Source organism: Odontesthes bonariensis, chromosome 13 (assembly GCF_027942865.1).
Source record: "Odontesthes bonariensis isolate fOdoBon6 chromosome 13, fOdoBon6.hap1, whole genome shotgun sequence".
Classification (NCBI taxonomy): Eukaryota; Metazoa; Chordata; class Actinopteri; order Atheriniformes; family Atherinopsidae; genus Odontesthes; species Odontesthes bonariensis.
Window position 1 is genome coordinate 23,107,431 of NC_134518.1, and position 17,786 is coordinate 23,125,216.

Below are 17,786 nucleotides of genomic sequence, written 5' to 3' on the forward strand. Positions count from 1 at the left end.
AACTGAGGCTAACTGTCTCGATTGGATAAGGTGAGAGGAGAGCGGGGAGAAATATAACCCTGGTTTTCTTTTCACATAATTGCAGTGAAAAACATGCTGAGGCTTGAAACCTGATTCTTAAAGTTCAGCAAAGTGTGAACATCATGGATGATTTTCTTTCGCTAAAGTCGTTACTGAAAGATGGAAGGGTGCAGACTTGGCACAGTATCAGTTTACATTTATTACTGACAATTACTGTCAGTCAGACGGGTCCCGAAGACAGTCAAAAACAACCCCGATTTTATGGACAGGCAGGATATAAGAGAAAACACAGAAGTCCAGTTTTTGACAGACAGGGGATGGAGTGGCAAGGCGCATGGGAATATTTGACAAGGATATAAAACCCACTGTAGTATGGCCTTGAATCTCAATTTGGACACTTGAGATGTCACATTTGAATGTATTGAAAATAAAGAGCCAAAAGAAAACAAGATATTGACAGTGTATAAATTCAGGATATGTCCAAGTCTAATGATGGTTCAAGGGGTCCAGAGATAAGCACTCCTAGCTCAGCAGTGCTTGTCCTGTCCCATACAATTAAATTGGTTGAGCAAATGTCAAACTTCCTAAATGTGTACGCTGTCTGTCACACTGAGGGTTTTTAGCTGGCAGAGCAATTTAAAGAGAAAGCAACTAAATAATAGAATAGAATAGAATAGAATAGAATAGAATAGAATAGAATAGACTAGAACTACTTTATTCATCCCAGCTGGGAAATTGCTTCGCAGTTGCAGCGTACAGACAGTAAAAATAAGAATAAGAATAAAATAAAAATAAAAATATATGTACAGCAAAGTGCAACAATGCAGTTGTGCAAATTGAGATACCATTAATGATAATTTGTGCAGAACAATGGTTAACTATTGTTATATAAAGTGATAATAAAAAATCGGCACAAAAAATGTGCCGATATGTTGTCATTGTGTGTCTGTGCTATAATGCATTAGATCAGGTGCATCAGTTCACAGATAAAACTTGATTAATGAGATATTGCCAGCGTAGTTAGACATTGTTCTCAGGTGACATTCATGTGGGTTTCAGCTCATGTAGGCATTGCCGATAATGAGAGGGTGGAGAAAATGAAAATACTGATAAACAAAAAACACTGGACTTTGGCTGAGGGGACAAGGACAAAGAAACGATTTAGTATATCTGTTTAGTTATGGAGAATTCAAGTTGGATGTTTCTTATTCCAGAAAATGTCAGTATATATCACTCCGTGCCAGCAGGCGGCGGTGGTACGTTCTGAGGTGTTTATTTCCATTTAGTAGAAGTAGAAGAAGGGCTAGCTGCTAGCTCTCAGACTGACAGGTGAGATACAATTTTGTTGCTTTATACCAGCTACTTTGTGTTTTTCAATCCAGTTGTTATGCCTTGTCGTCTTTTTATCCTCTAGATGACGATGATAATGAATGCCTGACTTAAAATCGGTTAAGGTAGCGAAGCGAGCTAGTTTCGAAGTTAGCCACTTTAACCGTTGTAGAGAAGTTAGCATCTAGTTTGTTTTCATATTCACTGTCGATAAGCACTGCATTTAATCTCTGTTAACTGATTTAACTTAGTATTATTTACGTTTTATTATCTTTCTGTGATGTAGTAAAATGTTTGAAAAGGTGTAGTTCAGTTGATATGCGGTCATTTAGAGGTAGATTGTTAGGCTACAGTAGTGTGGAGTCCTTATCGTACGTTGTTGTCTTTGTGACAAGCGGTGCACTGACTTTAACATATTAATCCAATTTCTGTAGGGGTTTCATCCATAATGGACCAAAAAATTCCTTATGATGATTACCAGCTCCCGGTGGTATTCCTGCCTTCTTATGAGAACCCACCTGCATGGATACCTCCACAGGAGGTATGGCACATTTCAGACCAGCCATGTCCGCGGCTCAAACCTGTCTATGACCTTGATACATTGTACAAAGGAAACTCAAGGTCAACAAAATCTTGTTTTTCCCGAGGTCTTCATCATCGTTAGTCATCGCCACCTTGAGCTGTAACTACTATTCCCGTCACAATACTGATACCAGTTTTGGTTTTCACTGTGAGTTGCTGTAGAGTGGAGTACACGGCCTTCATGAATAAACTGACGTATGAAAATGGTTTGGATCACATTGTTCATCGCTGGTCAGGCCCCGTAACAACAGATTAGAATGACTATAGGAACCACATTAAAGTCTTACAGTAAAACACTGTTAGACAAATATGGAGCTAAAAAACTTCTAAAAATGCGATAGAGATTTGTCATTCGGGGCTTGATGTGGAGAAGGAGGGGGAATGAGATGGTGAATGGGCTGTACTTGTATCAAGCTTTCTAGTCTACGACTCACACTCACCTATTAACTCACACTCAGCACATAGGTTAGACGTTGCTTTTGTGGAGGAATAAAATCTTTCTTTCTTAAGTCAAATAAATGAACAAAGTCCGTTATGTGCCCTGGTAGTTGATTTATTCGAAATACATGCTCATACAGAACATGGAGAGCTCTGCCGTTGCGGCGCGTCACCCAAGCTTTTATACAGTGGTATAAACAAGTTACACAGAAAGGAGTTATTTCCTGTCTGGCGCGATCTCGTGAGGTGCATGACGTAGCTTAACGTAAATCAACAGGATCTTCTCACAGTAAGGCCTGCGCATCCCACGCATGATACCACGCATGATTACAGATAAGGACGCAGATGTTCGCAGGTTGCAAGTTGCAGGGCAGATTATACTATTAATATCATGTTGTTGCAAAGCAGAGACAAAGTGCAATTAAAGTTCAGTGTCTGGCAGTTCAAAAGTTCAGTGTATGGTACAACACACATCACTCGAATATAAGATTGCCTGTAACATGGGTATATAAGATTACCTGTAACGTAAGTATATAAATTCTTTCACATTTCCCTACTTTTGATCCTACTGGATCAACACAAGCTAAAGGCCATCTCTGGTATAATTGGCCAGACGTTGGACATTGTAATGTATGTAATTAATACGATCAACGTTTTTGTTTATGGTGCATGGTCTAACCCATGTGTCAACTTGGCGTAATGGTGAAACAAGGCAGAGGGAAGACAGGGTTTACCATGAGGGCCAATCCAGCCATTGGATGAGTAAACAGCGCCAGCAGAGCGGCAGGCAGCCTTGTCAAAGGGCGAAGCCAATGATTGTAGGGCCGGGAGGTCTGTGAAAGGAGAGGAGGGACCAGAGAGCAGCGAGGGTAAGGGAGAAGGTGGGGGGAGATAGGAAGCTGTCTTGGCAGCCTGGTCCGCTCGAGAATTTCCTGCAGAAACAGAGTCAGTAGCGTTAGTATGAGCAGCACATTTACAAACAGCAACCTCAGATGGGAGAAGGATGGCGTCAAGGAGTTGAGCGATGAGATCATGATGAAGGACAGGTTTGCCATCTGATTTGAGGAAGCCGCGGTGCTTCCAAAGTGCGCCAAAGTCAAGGACGACGCCAAAGGCATACCTGGAATCAATGTAAATAGTGACGCGTAGAGCACGAGAGAGGCAACAAGCCTCAGTTAGAGCGACCAATTCAGCAGCCTGAGCCGAATAGGAGGAAGGTAGAGAGCCAGAAGAGAGTGTGGCATGGTCAGAACATACGGCATAGCCAGCCCTGTTGGTGCCATGGGAATCACGGGAGGCAGAGCCGTCAACATACAGAACATGGTCAGGATTTGGGAGGGGAGAGTCAGTCAGGTCCGGTCTGGGAGTGTAGGTCAGAGCCAATTCCGCAGAATAGTCATGGGGAGTCCCGTCATCGGGAAGAGGAAGAAGAGAAGCAGGATTGAGGCCAGTACAACGCTTGACAGTCAAATTGGACATTTCCAACAAACAGGTGTGATAACGAAGGAAACGAGAGACAGAGAAGTGAGAGGTGCGATGTTCTTGTAAGATATGGGTTACCGCATGAGGAACCAGAAGAGTGAGTGGGGCATAGCCCACTACTATATCACGAGAGGCTAAAACGGCCTTTTCAGCTGCGGCAACGGCACGTAGGCAGGTAGGAAGGCCTGCAGCCACAGGGTCAAGTTTGCCGGAGAAGTAGGCAACAGGTCGCAGGAGGTCACCATGCTTCTGCAAAAGAACAGATATCATACAACTGGAATGTTCATCAACAGTTTGAGTGAAAGGTCTGGAAGGGTCAGGGAGACCAAGAATGGGGGGAGACATGAGGGCCTGCTTTAGGTCCGTAAAGGCAGCCTCAGCTTGGGGGGTCCACTGCAGAACAGAACTGCTGCGTGTGGAATGAGTGAGGACATGAAGTGGACGTTCGCGAGCAGAGTAATTTGGCACGAAGGCACGACAGTAAGAACAAAGGCCCAAGAAGGAGAGGAGTTGCTTTGCAGTAGCGGGTCTGGGTGCAGATTGAATTGCATCAGTATGTTTTTTTAGACAGAGATTTGCCCTCTTCGGACAAAACGTGCAAAATGTGAAAAATGCATTTGATAAATCAATCACAGAGAACCAACAGGAGTCGGGGGGGAATTTTACAGGGGATGGAAGCGGTGGTGGCCAACGTTGGGGGTTCAGTGTTTTGCCCAAGGACACTTCGACTTTGATAAACTTTTTTTAAAGTCTCTGTATTCATGGCGGTTCTCAGCTCCCCCTTTACTTTCTGGCTGCCTTTTGCAGTGAAGCACTGAGACAGACTCGCTGCTGGATTAATCAGCGGCTGCAGTTTCTCCGGATCTTTAATTTCTGCTACCTTGAGCGTTAAGACCCTTTTCATCCTCCTTATTGTCATCTTTCTTGACTGCACTGTTGTGTCCTGAGTTGCTTTCTTTGTAAGTGGGCTGGGTTTTAAAGGTGGAGCTAGACTGATTGCTGCCACCGCAGGGTTCTTTTCAGGGGCCTCAGGACGTTGTGGCAAAGGGGCGACCGAATTGCGCTTTAGGCGCTTCTGTCTCTCCTCGACCGCCTTTATTTCAGCTTTCAGGGAAGTAACATGGTCATTGTTATATGGACTTTCATTTAAGCTCTATGAAAATGTGTAGTTTTAAACAGAATTACATTCATGTATGTTTTTAATAAGGTATTTTGCCAGCCTGGATTTCAGCTTGTACTGAAGTGAAAGGCTTTATCTCCAACACGTGGAGTAGGTCGATTGAAGCTCAGCATTGAGAATGTAAACATTGACTTTAGTCAGTTTTGGACTCATGAGTTTATCTACAGAAGAACTTACCTTCTCCAGTGGGTTTCGCAATCAACACAGGGATTCGGGATGCTCTTATTTTGGGCGGTGGCGGCCGCGGTGATGGATCACAGGGTGAGGGAATGAGGGGCATCTTATCAGGGCTACAGATAAGTGGGATGGCCCGCAGCTCTTTCGGAGTTTCAGCATCCACAGAGCATAAGGGTGTATGCTGAGCTGACAGAATGTGAGAGGCTGACACTCTTTCTGAGAAGTTCAAGCTCCTCCATGTCTTCATCTTGTAAATCAGTTCTGCTGAATCTCGATCCACATCCTGTCTTCGGTTTCCCGTGTCAAAGTTGACACGACTGAGAGTGGTTTGAGCCTCCGTCTGCAGGCAGCTGATCCAAGCCTTTGCTTATAGAAGGCCGGGGGATCAGGAGGACTTTGGATGGGTTGTTGCTGGGTGGAGAGTCCCAGTATGTTTAAAACAGTGATTTTTGCATGCTTCCCCAGATGAGCACAGTGTGTCTGTCACACCAACACGCTCATCAAACTACCACACAGTTCACATACTTATCAGAGGACATAACTCGTCATTAATTCAGAGCTAGTTAAGGGGGAGCATCGAACAGTTGGTTGTACTCACATCATCGTCATTGTCACCGAAGGGCATCATCTTCATTCAAAATTGAGAGATGCAATCGATGTCTGCAAGTTGTATATCAACAATGTTGAAGTTAGTTAAAGTGGCTTTCACAAACTACTGAAACACACGTGTTGCTCTGTAGCGGTCTGGTAAGGATCTGACTGCAACGGGCTCCGTATTCTGTACATGTAGGTGTTCTGTGGGATGTCACAGGGGGCCGCAGCGGATATATTAGAACTGTGGAACATTCTGGGGTTCTAATTCTGCACTTAGAGAACAGGTCACGGAGTTAAGGGATTTTTAAATCAAAACAAACATTTCTGTGCAGGTTTCTCATGTGGGAAGCTGAAAAACTGCTTTACTTGCACAAACCTGTTCAGGTTTACAGTTCACACCAGTGAGCAGCTAATAACTACACGATAAGGGCATTGTATAGTGGCCATCAACCCCTCTATATTCTCACTGTTATCTGTTGGAAAAACCATAATAAAAGTGGTGGTTCTTTTGACTCCAGGTTTGAGAGGAGAAAGTGGCAGATAACACACACACACACCAGATATCTGTTTGACATATTAGGACACAGATGTGAAGCGGCTGAGGAGGGCTGGAAACGAATGCCAATCACCGTTAAGTTGAAGAAGCCTTGGAAACTAAAAGATTGACTTTTATTGTGAGAGATTTGAATTGAAAAGGGCCTCCAGCTTCATCCTCAAGGTAGTTGATGGAGGATAATATGTTATCATTATCCCACATACCACACACGCCCAGCCCCATCTTTATAATTTGTGTGGATATCTCAGTGTAGACTATTTCTCATCTGGTCAAGGAGTTTATCAACACCAGAGAAACACACGCACACAAAAACGGAATTAACTTTTAGGCTCAATTTTTTACTAAATACATGGGTCTGAATATGTTTCCAGTCCTCAGATATGTGATGATGTGCCTTCTAAGATTGCTTGCTCTTGTTAGATGGAATCTTATACAAGCTGTCCCACAGCTCTGGTTGTACGTTATTAGCTGTTCATCTTTTCGTTGTTCATTTTTAGCGCGTTCATCACCCTGACTACAACAACGAGCTCACCCAGTTCCTGCCTCGTGCCATTGTGTTGAAGAAACCTCCAGGAGCCCAGCTGGGCTTCAACATCCGTGGGGGCAAGGCGTCACAGTTGGGAATCTTCATATCCAAGGTGTGCATGTGGCACTGGTGTTTTGTCTGTCTGTTTTTCTACATTTGTTCTTCACTTGTGCATGTGTGCGCTGTGCCTGCAGGTGGTACCCGATTCAGATGCCCACAGAGCAGGGCTGCAGGAGGGAGACCAGGTTCTCTCTGTAAACGACGTGGATTTTCAAGACATCGAGCACTCGAGAGTAAGTCGGAGGAGTACCCTCAGGCTGAGGTCCCAAAAGTGTTTATTCAACACAGGCTGTGCTCGAAACTACATACTACATACTTGCAAACTGCATACTTCCATACTGCATACTGCATACTCATCGATCAGACAGTATGCAGAGCATTTACCCATAATGCATTTCGCTCCTGCCCGAGCCAAAATCAGCCGGCCTGAAGCTGATTTCGCTTAAGCTCTAAACTCTGTAAACTTTACAGGCGAGAAAGTAGTTGTTTAGATCACCAACGTGTTGAAAATCTGACAAAATACCGGCTATTTCCAATTTTGTTCCGACAAATTCGGCGCTACTAAAGCTAGCCGTAGTGAGCAACGCAAATACCCTTTGTCTTTTATCATAGGGAAAGCCATTAAGATACAATTGGTGCTTTTGTTTTGAACAGGAAATGATGATCTGCGACGTCACGTTACGTTGCATCTTGGGTAGTTTGAGTATGAGTAGTAACCTCATGATGCATACCCAACATTTCGGCGAATCTAGTATGCATCCGGGAACTTCTCGCTTACTCAAACTCGCATACTAACTCAAAAAGGTAGTAGGAGTAGTAGGAGAAGTATGCGGTTTCGAACACAGCCACAGTGTCGCGGGCCGTGTGACACTGACAGCATTATTGTAGTTCAAGTACAAATTCAGTCTCGTTACCTGTTTCATCGCATGCAGTGCGTGTGTTTTGGGATACGTCTTGTACAGATGGCACAGAACTTGCTAATTAGAATACATTATAAAAGACACTACTTCGGGTTTCCCAGAAGGGACAAATTTAGGTTTCCTCTTTTCTTATTTCCAATTTAAAAAAAAAAAAAAAAAAAAAAAAAAAAGGCAAAATAAATGTTTACACATTTAAGAAAAAGGATATTTCTGCATCAGCTTTCGCATCAACACAAATGTTAAGATGCTGGTATACTCTCTCAAAAGTCTTTTTGGAGGGTTAAACCCGCTGAAGTCTGGAATCCGAGGACTCCACCGAAGGATGGGTTGCCTGTTAATCTTTGCCCGGCCTTCGCAGGAGATTTCTACAGTTGTTTGATTGTTTGTGGGTCTCTCTGCCTGTAGTTTTGTCCCCAAGCAAGCGGAAGCTCTTCTCTACCTGAGAAAAGCTCCTGGGTTGCTTTCCAGTGGACTTTGGGTCCACTTCGTCCAATCTTTTGAATCTGAGCAGACAGCACGTTCCCTCACACTTCAGAACTCATCCGGTTGCTTCTGTTGTAAAAGCCGGTCATCAAGGGTCACTGCTGGCCATGTTTTGGCCCATGCCGTTTCGCTGCCTCCATTTGTTTTACAGAAAATCTATGTGTTCTGGCGTTCTCGTCCAGCTTAGTCGATCTTAGTTTCATCTTTCTCAGGAAATATGTTTCAGAGCTGCTTTTGCCTTTTAAAGATGTTTGTTTTCTTCTGAATGCTTTGCGTCTCATAGTGAATAATGTGCACCTGCAAGCCGATGGATTAATTTTGCTTTGGCAGCCCAGAGGTGACCTGCGTCAGTTGAGATCTCCTTCGACCGCATGTTGAAGATTCACGTTTCTGCTTTTAAACGCAAATATCACACTTGGACTCCACACCTTATAGCTGCTTAAACAGTAAAGAGATTACAAAGGATTGGATCCCACACACCCATCCACAAAGCAGCTTTTAAGTCATTCGTCCAGTTTACTCTGGAGCCCAGGAGGAAGACGGTTTCGCCTAATAGCTCGAATTTCTGAACACCTCCTTCAACTGGGACGTGAAAACCTTTTTTAACTCAAGCGGAGAATCTTCTTTATCTTCTTAATTGCGCAACTGTAACTTCAATATTGTTTTGGTGAAACTAAAGTAACAAACATTTTCCAGTATTTCCACATGCAACTGTATGTAATCATTCTGGCCTGTTGTCAGACAGTTTTATATCAGCCATACTTGCAGACTTTGGTGTAAAATGAGTTGTTATGTTTAAGGATTTTAGATTTCCATTCATATCGATAAATGTTGCTCAGTTGTGCAGCTGTGTGTTGTGGCGGTGCAACTAAGACGCTTGTCTTCCTCTCCAGGCCGTAGAGATTCTGAAGACGGCTCGAGAAATCCTGATGAGGGTTCGCTTCTTTCCTTACAGTAAGTCTCGGTTTACTAAATCGTTTCAGGAGTCTTTGGATTTTGCGTACAGAGTCGGTACTTTTGACAACTAGAGAAGTCAATATTGCCTTGTTTTGATACAGAATTTGCAATATTGAGTCAAATTTTAAGGTTCTTCTTTACTTATACTGCTTTCTAAAAAGGTACCTGTACTGGAACTTTAAAAAAAAAATACTATTATCACAGATTAAAAAGCTTTGACAGTAGTTTTGTAGTGTACTACAACAGCATAGCTCAGCAGTAAAAAAAAAGTCCACCTGCTAACCTAATCTTTCACCACCTGAAAACATCATGAAATATAAAATACGACAAAGAAGACCTGAAATCTTATATCAGCAGAGAATGGGACGACGTCTCTCGAGCAAATCTCTTCAGTTCGCAGAGGTTTACAGACTCTTGTTAACAGAAGAGGGGATGCTACACAGCGGGGGAAACATGGCCCCAAGTCCAAAAATTTGATGAGACATTTTGCAGCCATCAAATGAGAGATGAGGCTAATATTTACTTGAAACATTAAACTGTCTGGCTTTCAACATTTGATGTGATATCTATTTTCTTTACAATAACGGGTGTTCTCGGTTCCTCTGACAGACTACCAAAGGCAAAAGGAGAGAACTGTACACTAGGTGGCAGAAGAGAGGCAAAGATATCCGAACAGACTCTTCACTGGACGTCATTACCTTCCTCCCACAGACTCTGGCTTTCATTCTGTCTCAGCTTCAAGATGACAGATGTATGACTAACGCCCTCATTCAAAGTCCTCCCAGTGAGGACAAGAAATGTACTCTGCTCTACACTTCTGGTTTTAGTTAGTTTTGTAGCTTCTTTGCATTTTTAAAAATGTGTGAGCAGAGCCTCGACTCGAGACATTTTGTAAACACACTTAACAATAACCTTTGATCGCTTGTGTCCGCTGTGGACTTCTGATTAGAACTCGTGCGTTTTGCACATTTGACACTGATACTAAAGTAGATTAATATTTTACTACACACTGACACATTGAGTACAAAGACATTGTTGTCTCATATACTGTAAGAACAAATAATGGTGCAGGACTTCTGGCAATTTTCTTTTTTAAATATTACTGTTGTACATGAATTTTTAACTATTTAACAAACATTTGTAATTGTGCACGAACTGATGAATTGTGTAAATATTCATTTCAGAGATTGCTCTCAAAGATTCAAGGTTGTCCGGTACATTTTGTTTTGTACGTGCTGTTCTTCACACGATGCTTCTGTCGCTGCTTTAAACCTGTTGTTTGAGGTGCCAAACGGTGAAGAGGTATGACGTGCAGCGTGCCGTTCAAGTGCACCGCACAAATCATAGAGTGGCGAAGGTTATAATGAGGCGTTTCATCGGTGTGCAGCAGAGACTTCGAGGTTTGCAAAGTGTGCCTCTCCTCTGAAAAAGTTTGGGTGGAAAAAAGAAAACACCCACCACGCTCATGCAAACTATTTGCTTAGTTTAGCCTGAATTCCTGCATGATCACGCCGTTTTCTCCCATTCACATAAGCAGATGAGCGAAGATAACCACATGTTGCTATACTCTCATATCCAGACCACCATCTATAAATGGGCTGTCATTTATATGACGGAGCTGATGTGTCTTGAGCTTTTCAACCATGTTTAGGTTCTAATTTGCAGAACTGATGCAGTATTTCCTCTGGTTCGGTGCTTTCAGCGTTTCGACCTTCGTCTGCTTACGCAGGAACATTTGCAAAGAAAATGAATAAAAAAATGTTTTTTTTACTTTTGGATGCCACTGTTTTTCTGCTGATTTAAAGTGCACTCGTGTATGTTTAACACCTGCAAATAAAGTGTAAGAAAGAAAGGGTTCCCTGGTGTTTCATTCGGTTAGCTCTCTCTTGTTTCCACGGTTATCGTAGACGGGACGAACGAGCTTAAAATAACCAAAACCGGAACCCATCCTAGGCCAAAATGATCAAAATCAAGGCTTTACAAATGGGATATATAGATAAATGTCTATGAGGGGTTGTAGCTGAAGCGCGTTTGCCATGTCCACGTTCAATGCGATTTCATGTCAGTGAGTGGCGCTTAGGCTCTGTGTTTTATGGTTTGTTATGTGTGGAAGTTTTCTTTCAGTGATCTGCAACATTTTTCATAAGCGCAGCACGACACTGAAAAGACAAGAATTCCAAAGTAAGAGCTTGAACTCTAGTTATCTTTGTGTATTGATGGAACCTGCACAGGAGCCGGACGGCGACTGGTTTGCTCTGGTATAAGCCGTCCAACTCGTTCCCCTGAGTTACGGTTGGTTTCTACTGAGGCCGAATGTCACAGAAGAATGCAGTCGTGGGACAGCGATTCCTAAAGCATGTTCACCTCATGGGGTTTATTTGAAAAAGTTCAAAACTGGGCAATATCTTCAAAAAAAAAAAAAAAAGTCAGCCTGCAGGGCTTCATTCCAGCGCCTGTTTGTCATAACTTCATCAGCTTATAGTAATAAATAAATACAATGAAATCTACCTTTTATGGCCATTCCAATCGTTCAAGGTCAGGTGATACTCGACAAAACACAGTCTTGCTATGTACATCATACATGTTAATACAACCTACTGAGATGGTCACATTGATTCCCCTCCTTGTGAGCCAATTAGAATCTAGCACTTTAGTAGCTTTACATTTACTTCGGTTGAACAACTTCTACGTTAATGCGGCAAAACCTTCAAACAGTCCTCTGATTTAAACGTTGAAAGCAGAGATACAGCAACGTTCATCTCTTCATATGAGTAACAAATTAACTTCTCCTTACACAATATAATATATTGGAAACTTGTTTCAAGATTAAAGCTCAAAAAAACCCAAAAAGTGTTTAACAGCGTAACTGACAATAGAAACGAATGAACAAAAACAGGAATTATTTTAAGTGTCTGAGTTTCAGCAGCTTCAGATATGTTTTCAAAAGTAAGAGTTGAACAGGATTTCAATGCTTAGTCATTTTCCCTCCACAGACACTTAAGGTAAACCACTAGTGGACAGCTTGGCTTAATCTCCTTCGACTTTTGGCTCTGTGAATGTGTGTTTTACGCAGCCGTGACTAAAAATCCCCCCGTGCTCGATCCATTATGAGTGTAATGCTTCAACAGTGTCGCATTAAAACCCCGCCACCTCTAACCCTGCACAAAAGCTTAGTTTAAGATGGACTGAGGTGAATGGCATCTTCTGTGCTCATTTCTGTCCCGTTAAGACAGCCGTAAACACTTCATGCTCTTGCTCATCCAAGAAGGCACACCGGTTTGGGAAAATGTGAGGATTAGGTGGAAATCACAGAGAGCCGGAAGTCTCAAAGTCTTTTCAGAGTCTGTAGTTTTTTGGGGTTTTTTTTGTTTGTTTTTTTAATATGTATACAGCCCCCTTTGGCCACCTTTCCTCCCATCCCTTCTAAGCGGTTTAGCTGCTGTCCTCGCTGTCCTGAACGTCCAACTTGGAGCTTTCGTCCAAGTTTTCGAGCGAGTCCGCTCTCTGTATTGACAGTTCGGTGGGGTCCATCATGGGCAGGGTGTTCTGCTCTGGGTAGAGCCAGGGCTTGTGGCTGGGAGCGTTCTGCCGTTTCCACTCCGGATAGTTCTGTCCCGCCTTGTGGACACTCTTCATTACCTGGAAAGACAAGGGACGATTATCAGAGAGCTGGCATTGAGGATTAGAACACGCCTTCGCTATCAGTCAACAAAGCTGAAGATAAAAATAGAGTGACAAAATGCCGACAGATTAGACTGAATGGAAAGTATTCATGAGCTACACTGACTGTGAGAAAAAAAAGAGCTCTCTGACCCTGTATACCTGGAAGATAAACACAATACTCCGAGTAATCTTGCCACAGCTTAAGTAAGTCTTTTATCATCTCCGTTACAACAGGAAACTCTGGGCCATAAATTGTGGGAGAAAAAAAAGTAGATAATTCTATCCCACTATTCCTTGTGGCTGCAACATTCAAAAGGATCTCCAATTGTTTTCATCCAGATGCACAAACTGGGATTTATGTAGTTAAAAATGAGCAGCCAATAACCAATGACCATTGATCAATTGTTATCATTCAACTATCAAAGAAAAACTTGTTTCCACCCGAGCCCTGCACACGTACTACCATACGCGGGAATTTTTTGGCATGTTGAAAAGGCAACAAAGAAGCCATCAAATTAGTGGATTAGAGATGATTAAAACAGCTTAATGGACAGAAAGGTCAGAGGCAACCGAACACAAATTAGAGGAAGCAGACCTGTAAACGCCCTACAAATCTGCTTTACTTAAAGATTCTGAGTTACTAAAATGATCATAGATAACCTTTATAATAAGCACAGCAGCATGGTGGAAATAGTATCCTATTCATTCATATATATATATATATATATATATATTCCTGTCTTTTATACCAAACTTTTGGTTCTTTTTTAAAGACCATTGTCTATGAGTCACTGTTTTTACTAGCAAGGAAGCGCAGTGTTTAGTTCAAGGCATTAGTAACCGAATGGCAGTTTCTCACACACAAATAAACGAAATAGTTTCAATTTATGCAAGATATGAAACCTGGGGAACGAGTTCTGCCAGGAGAACCACCAACAGCTCAAGCTGAGATTCTCCTTTGTCAGCAGCAGCACTTACCTGGGCAGGCCCTTTAGATGCGTTTCTATGGCCACCATTGTCCTTTCAGACACATGAAACCCCCCTCTCCCCTCTCCCCTCTCATATGAACACACCTGCTGTACACATTTTAAATTCCGAGACGCCGACACTCTAGTTCTTATGCATAATTAACCTGACCACTTTCCCCTCTGCTGTGCACAGGAGCCAAATACACAGTCAATGAACAGAGTTGGTTCAAACATACATACCCGAGGAGCGAGAACCTGCGATGATTTGTTCACCACCCACTTCGGAAGAGAGCCTAAAGGAAGAGAACACTTTTAAAAACTTTTCCAAATGTTTCAAGTAAGAATTCTGAATTAAAAGAAGTCAACAGAAGGAAAATGTCGGGTCGTGTGTGCTCTCACCTTTGGGGTCGGCTTGTGAGAGGTAGGTGAAAGTGCAGCTGTTTGGTCCTGTGGACTTGATGAAGTAGCCAGTCAGGATGGAAATAGCTCTCACAAGATGGCTGTGTGCAGGGTATTTCTGTTATGGAGCCAACAGATGCAGAACAATTAGAGAAAAAAAACCCTAAAAATACAGTTTAACAGAGTCAGCGGCTGCCATGTGCAGCCAAGTGTTCGGATGAGGCGGGCGTACCGGGTGTTTGACCGAGAAGTTTATGATACTGTACTCATCATCCGCCACCTGCCACGAGCGCAGAGTCACAACGTCTCTGTTCTTTATTGGCTTAGGACATAACCCTGCAGGACAAAAAAAAAAAAAAACACAACAATCTCCATCAGTTCTGCTTTTTTAATGTTATGACAATAAATGCACAGAGGCCACTCTACATCCCTGAGGGCTGCATCAGTCAAGAGAGGCAGACTCAAGAGCTCAGAGGTTACAATACAAAGATTCACTCAGGAGAAAGAAAACGGTTTAAGGGAGTGATTGCAGAAAGAATAGCTTGATGATGAAGAATATAATGCTGACGTTGCTGAATTAAAGGTCTATCAGAGCCAGGCCTACACCGGAGCAGCAGGGCTTCTGACGGGCCCCAAACCCGCAGAAGGAACATGTGAAGGAGCGTAACTCACATGAGTAGTAGCCCACATCAGCATTGTCAGAGAGCCGGGCAATGTCAAAGCTCTCCAACATGGTGGGGTCCCATCTCTTCCTGTACTGGCCGTCGTGGATGACGTCGTACATGGTAGCAGCTGACACATCTTTGATTGTCATTCTGCACTGAAACGCACAAACACGCACGCGGGCAAAGGGTTACCCAAACAGGAGGACAACCCACAGTTAAGCGTGACAACCTTCAAAAGTTAATAGTTTTCTGGACAGCAACGTGGAGTTAAAGTTGGAATGAGCTTACCTTGATTTTGTGGATTTTAGGCGCATAATTCCCCTTGTTTGCCGTTTGAACCTCGACCCAAACTTGCATGTCGCTTCTGTCATATTTGTTTTGCCAGTTCTCCGTCGCTAAACACTGCCTTCTGAAGTCTGCAAAGGCCGCCTCGCCCGGTAAAATACTCGCCCGCTGTGACATGTCTGAGTTCTGTCCAGCTGGTGTTTTTATTTATTTGTTTAGATTATTTTCCAGGTGGAACCTCCGCGTCGGTGAGATTCAGGGCTTCTGTGGATGTGCACCACCGGAGAGACAAATATAAGCGCGGAGATCACCAATCAAGTCGAGCAGGATTTTTTTGCGTTGGATTCCTGAGCCATTCCTTCAAACAAACGCCTCTCCCGCTGACGTATCAGCCCTTCCGGCATCCAGGTGTGAGTGCAGGTGAGAAAAAAAATAAAAATAAATTGGCCCCGCCCTGTTACAAGGGACCAAAATGGTCAAGTCACTGTTGTTTCACCTCCGCTGGTCGTGACTGAAACCAGGGGGGGGGGGGGGGAGTAGAAGGATGAAGACTGTGGGAGGCTTAGGGTGGGTGAGAATTACTCTGTCGCAATGTTTCTTATAATCATAGTAAATCTGAATTTATTCTCGTCCACACCTGACCTATAGTCTCACATGGACTCTTAAATAAGTTCCGATAACATCAAACTTATCAGAAGGCGGCTGTAATATTGGTAAGTATCGCAGCTACTTGGGTATCTACAGATGCATAACAAAATACAATCCAAGCGAAGATAACCAAGAGGCAGCTACAGACAAAAAGGAATATTTGATACCCGTGGGAATGTTTCATTTCTCCCAAGCATCTCTGTTGCGTCGGCCATAACATTAAAACCCAGTGAAACTGCTCATCTTGTTTCAGTGCAATGCTCTGCTGCCTTTCTTGATCACGTGCCAACATCACTACCCTACATCACTACAACAGCAACAGCAGCAGCAGCAGCCTCACTTGGCACGACAGCAGTGAGCCGGGCAAACACTGCTTAAGAATGGCTCAAAGCACCTGGCTGGCCTCAGCACTCCCCACATATCAGTGTGATGGGATGTGTGAGAAGCAAGCCCAATCCAGAGACCTCACCCCACAATCCATGAGACCCAAAGAACATACTGCCACGTCCAGGCACCAGACACCCAAGGACTCAACATGCAATCGTCTCACACAGAATAACGCTTTTTATTGTCCAGCCATTAAAGTAAATTCTAGTGTCTTCATACTTGTTACAGACATAACTTAAATGAACTTAAATCAGGCCATATCCTCTGCAAATGAAACAGGATCTAAAGGCTGTAGGTTTCTGAAATTCAGGGCACATCCTTCACTGAGCCACAGACTCTGTCTAAATGTTGTCGAGTCTTCATTTTGTTCAGGTTTTTCGATGCTTTGAACAAGAAGTCCGAAGACCACCAGGGAACTGACTGAAGCAAAGGATCAGAAGTCTTGATATCCTACATGACCAAGGCTGATTATGACCAGGCAGCCTTTATCATAGAAAAAGTACATTGTCTTTTTTTGTTTGTTTAGCTTTTACCCTTTGTAAACCTGTGCTTATGGTTGAGTTCCTTTAAATAATTTTAAAGCATAATGCTATAAATCCTCTTAATTGTTTATATTTTTCTTTTTTTCCCTTCTTCTTTGATTGCTTTTAACTGTTTGAATTTTTATTCTATTTTTTATTCTCTTTAAACTCCTTGTTTTTATGCTGCTTTATGCTGTTCTTTTAAATGCCTTGTCTTTATGTAAAGCATTGAGTTGCCTGTGGTATGAAATGCGCTATATAAATAAAGATGCCTTGCCTTTAAGTCTGTTGAGATTATGAGTGGATCATTCAGAGCAGATGGGATGGGAACAGACCTTTTTATTTTTTTATTGCTAAACGATTGTTGTGCTTTACTGCAGTTATCATTTTAAAATCACTTTTACTGATCATTGCCGACAGCTCTTGAAAGTTCTAGATTAGGTTACTTTTCTGCTTTTACCTGTAGGTTGACTTATTATCACTGTGTATGTCTATGAAGTTTGTTATTTTTAAGACTCTTTTGTTAAGTCAACTGTCAAGTGTGTGACCAAGTTATGTCTACAGAAGCCAGTTGGACCAGACTCTCAAACAAAAATGTCCTCAGCAGGTAAACTGTACTTATTGCTTACGCAATATGTCTCAGCGTGCAACTATTATTTGCTGTCGTCACCCAAAATGATTCCACACACTGTCCTCTTTGGTTGGTAAGAGTGCTTTTATGGAAAAAGGAATGGGGAAGGCTTTCAGAGGTAGACAACAGCGGGACTAATCACTTCAGCCGATTTTCCAGGACGGGGATCTTGTTGATCCCCGTAGGATCCCGATAGGAAAGCTAATCTGTCCACGTTGAGGGCTTAAAAGTGTTGCTTTAATGGCCAGCTGATTAACATTATTAGCCCCCCCCCCCGCGCTGTCCGACCAACATGACCTCACAATAATTAACTA

General features: G+C 42.8%; 2 protein-coding genes across 2 annotated transcripts; one reads left to right on the forward strand and one right to left on the reverse strand.

Annotated features, from left to right (window-relative positions):
* Positions 1-1,305: 1,305 nt before the first annotated feature.
* Positions 1,306-11,157, forward strand: pdzd11 (PDZ domain containing 11). Its single transcript, XM_075481651.1, has 6 exons — positions 1,306-1,350; positions 1,785-1,891; positions 6,857-6,997; positions 7,080-7,178; positions 9,242-9,302; positions 9,915-11,157. The coding sequence occupies exons 2-6, from the start codon at positions 1,799-1,801 to the stop codon at positions 9,947-9,949; spliced, it is 429 nt and encodes a 142-aa protein (XP_075337766.1). The 5' UTR covers positions 1,306-1,350; positions 1,785-1,798; the 3' UTR covers positions 9,950-11,157.
* Positions 11,158-11,651: 494 nt separating this feature from the next.
* On the reverse strand, positions 11,652-15,586 carry stard14 (START domain containing 14). Its single transcript, XM_075481650.1, has 6 exons — positions 15,289-15,586; positions 15,008-15,155; positions 14,568-14,671; positions 14,336-14,453; positions 14,177-14,229; positions 11,652-12,944 (listed from the first exon to the last, which is right to left on the reverse strand). The coding sequence occupies exons 1-6, from the start codon at positions 15,460-15,462 to the stop codon at positions 12,738-12,740; spliced, it is 804 nt and encodes a 267-aa protein (XP_075337765.1). The 5' UTR covers positions 15,463-15,586; the 3' UTR covers positions 11,652-12,737.
* Between the last annotated feature and the right edge of the window lie 2,200 nt (positions 15,587-17,786).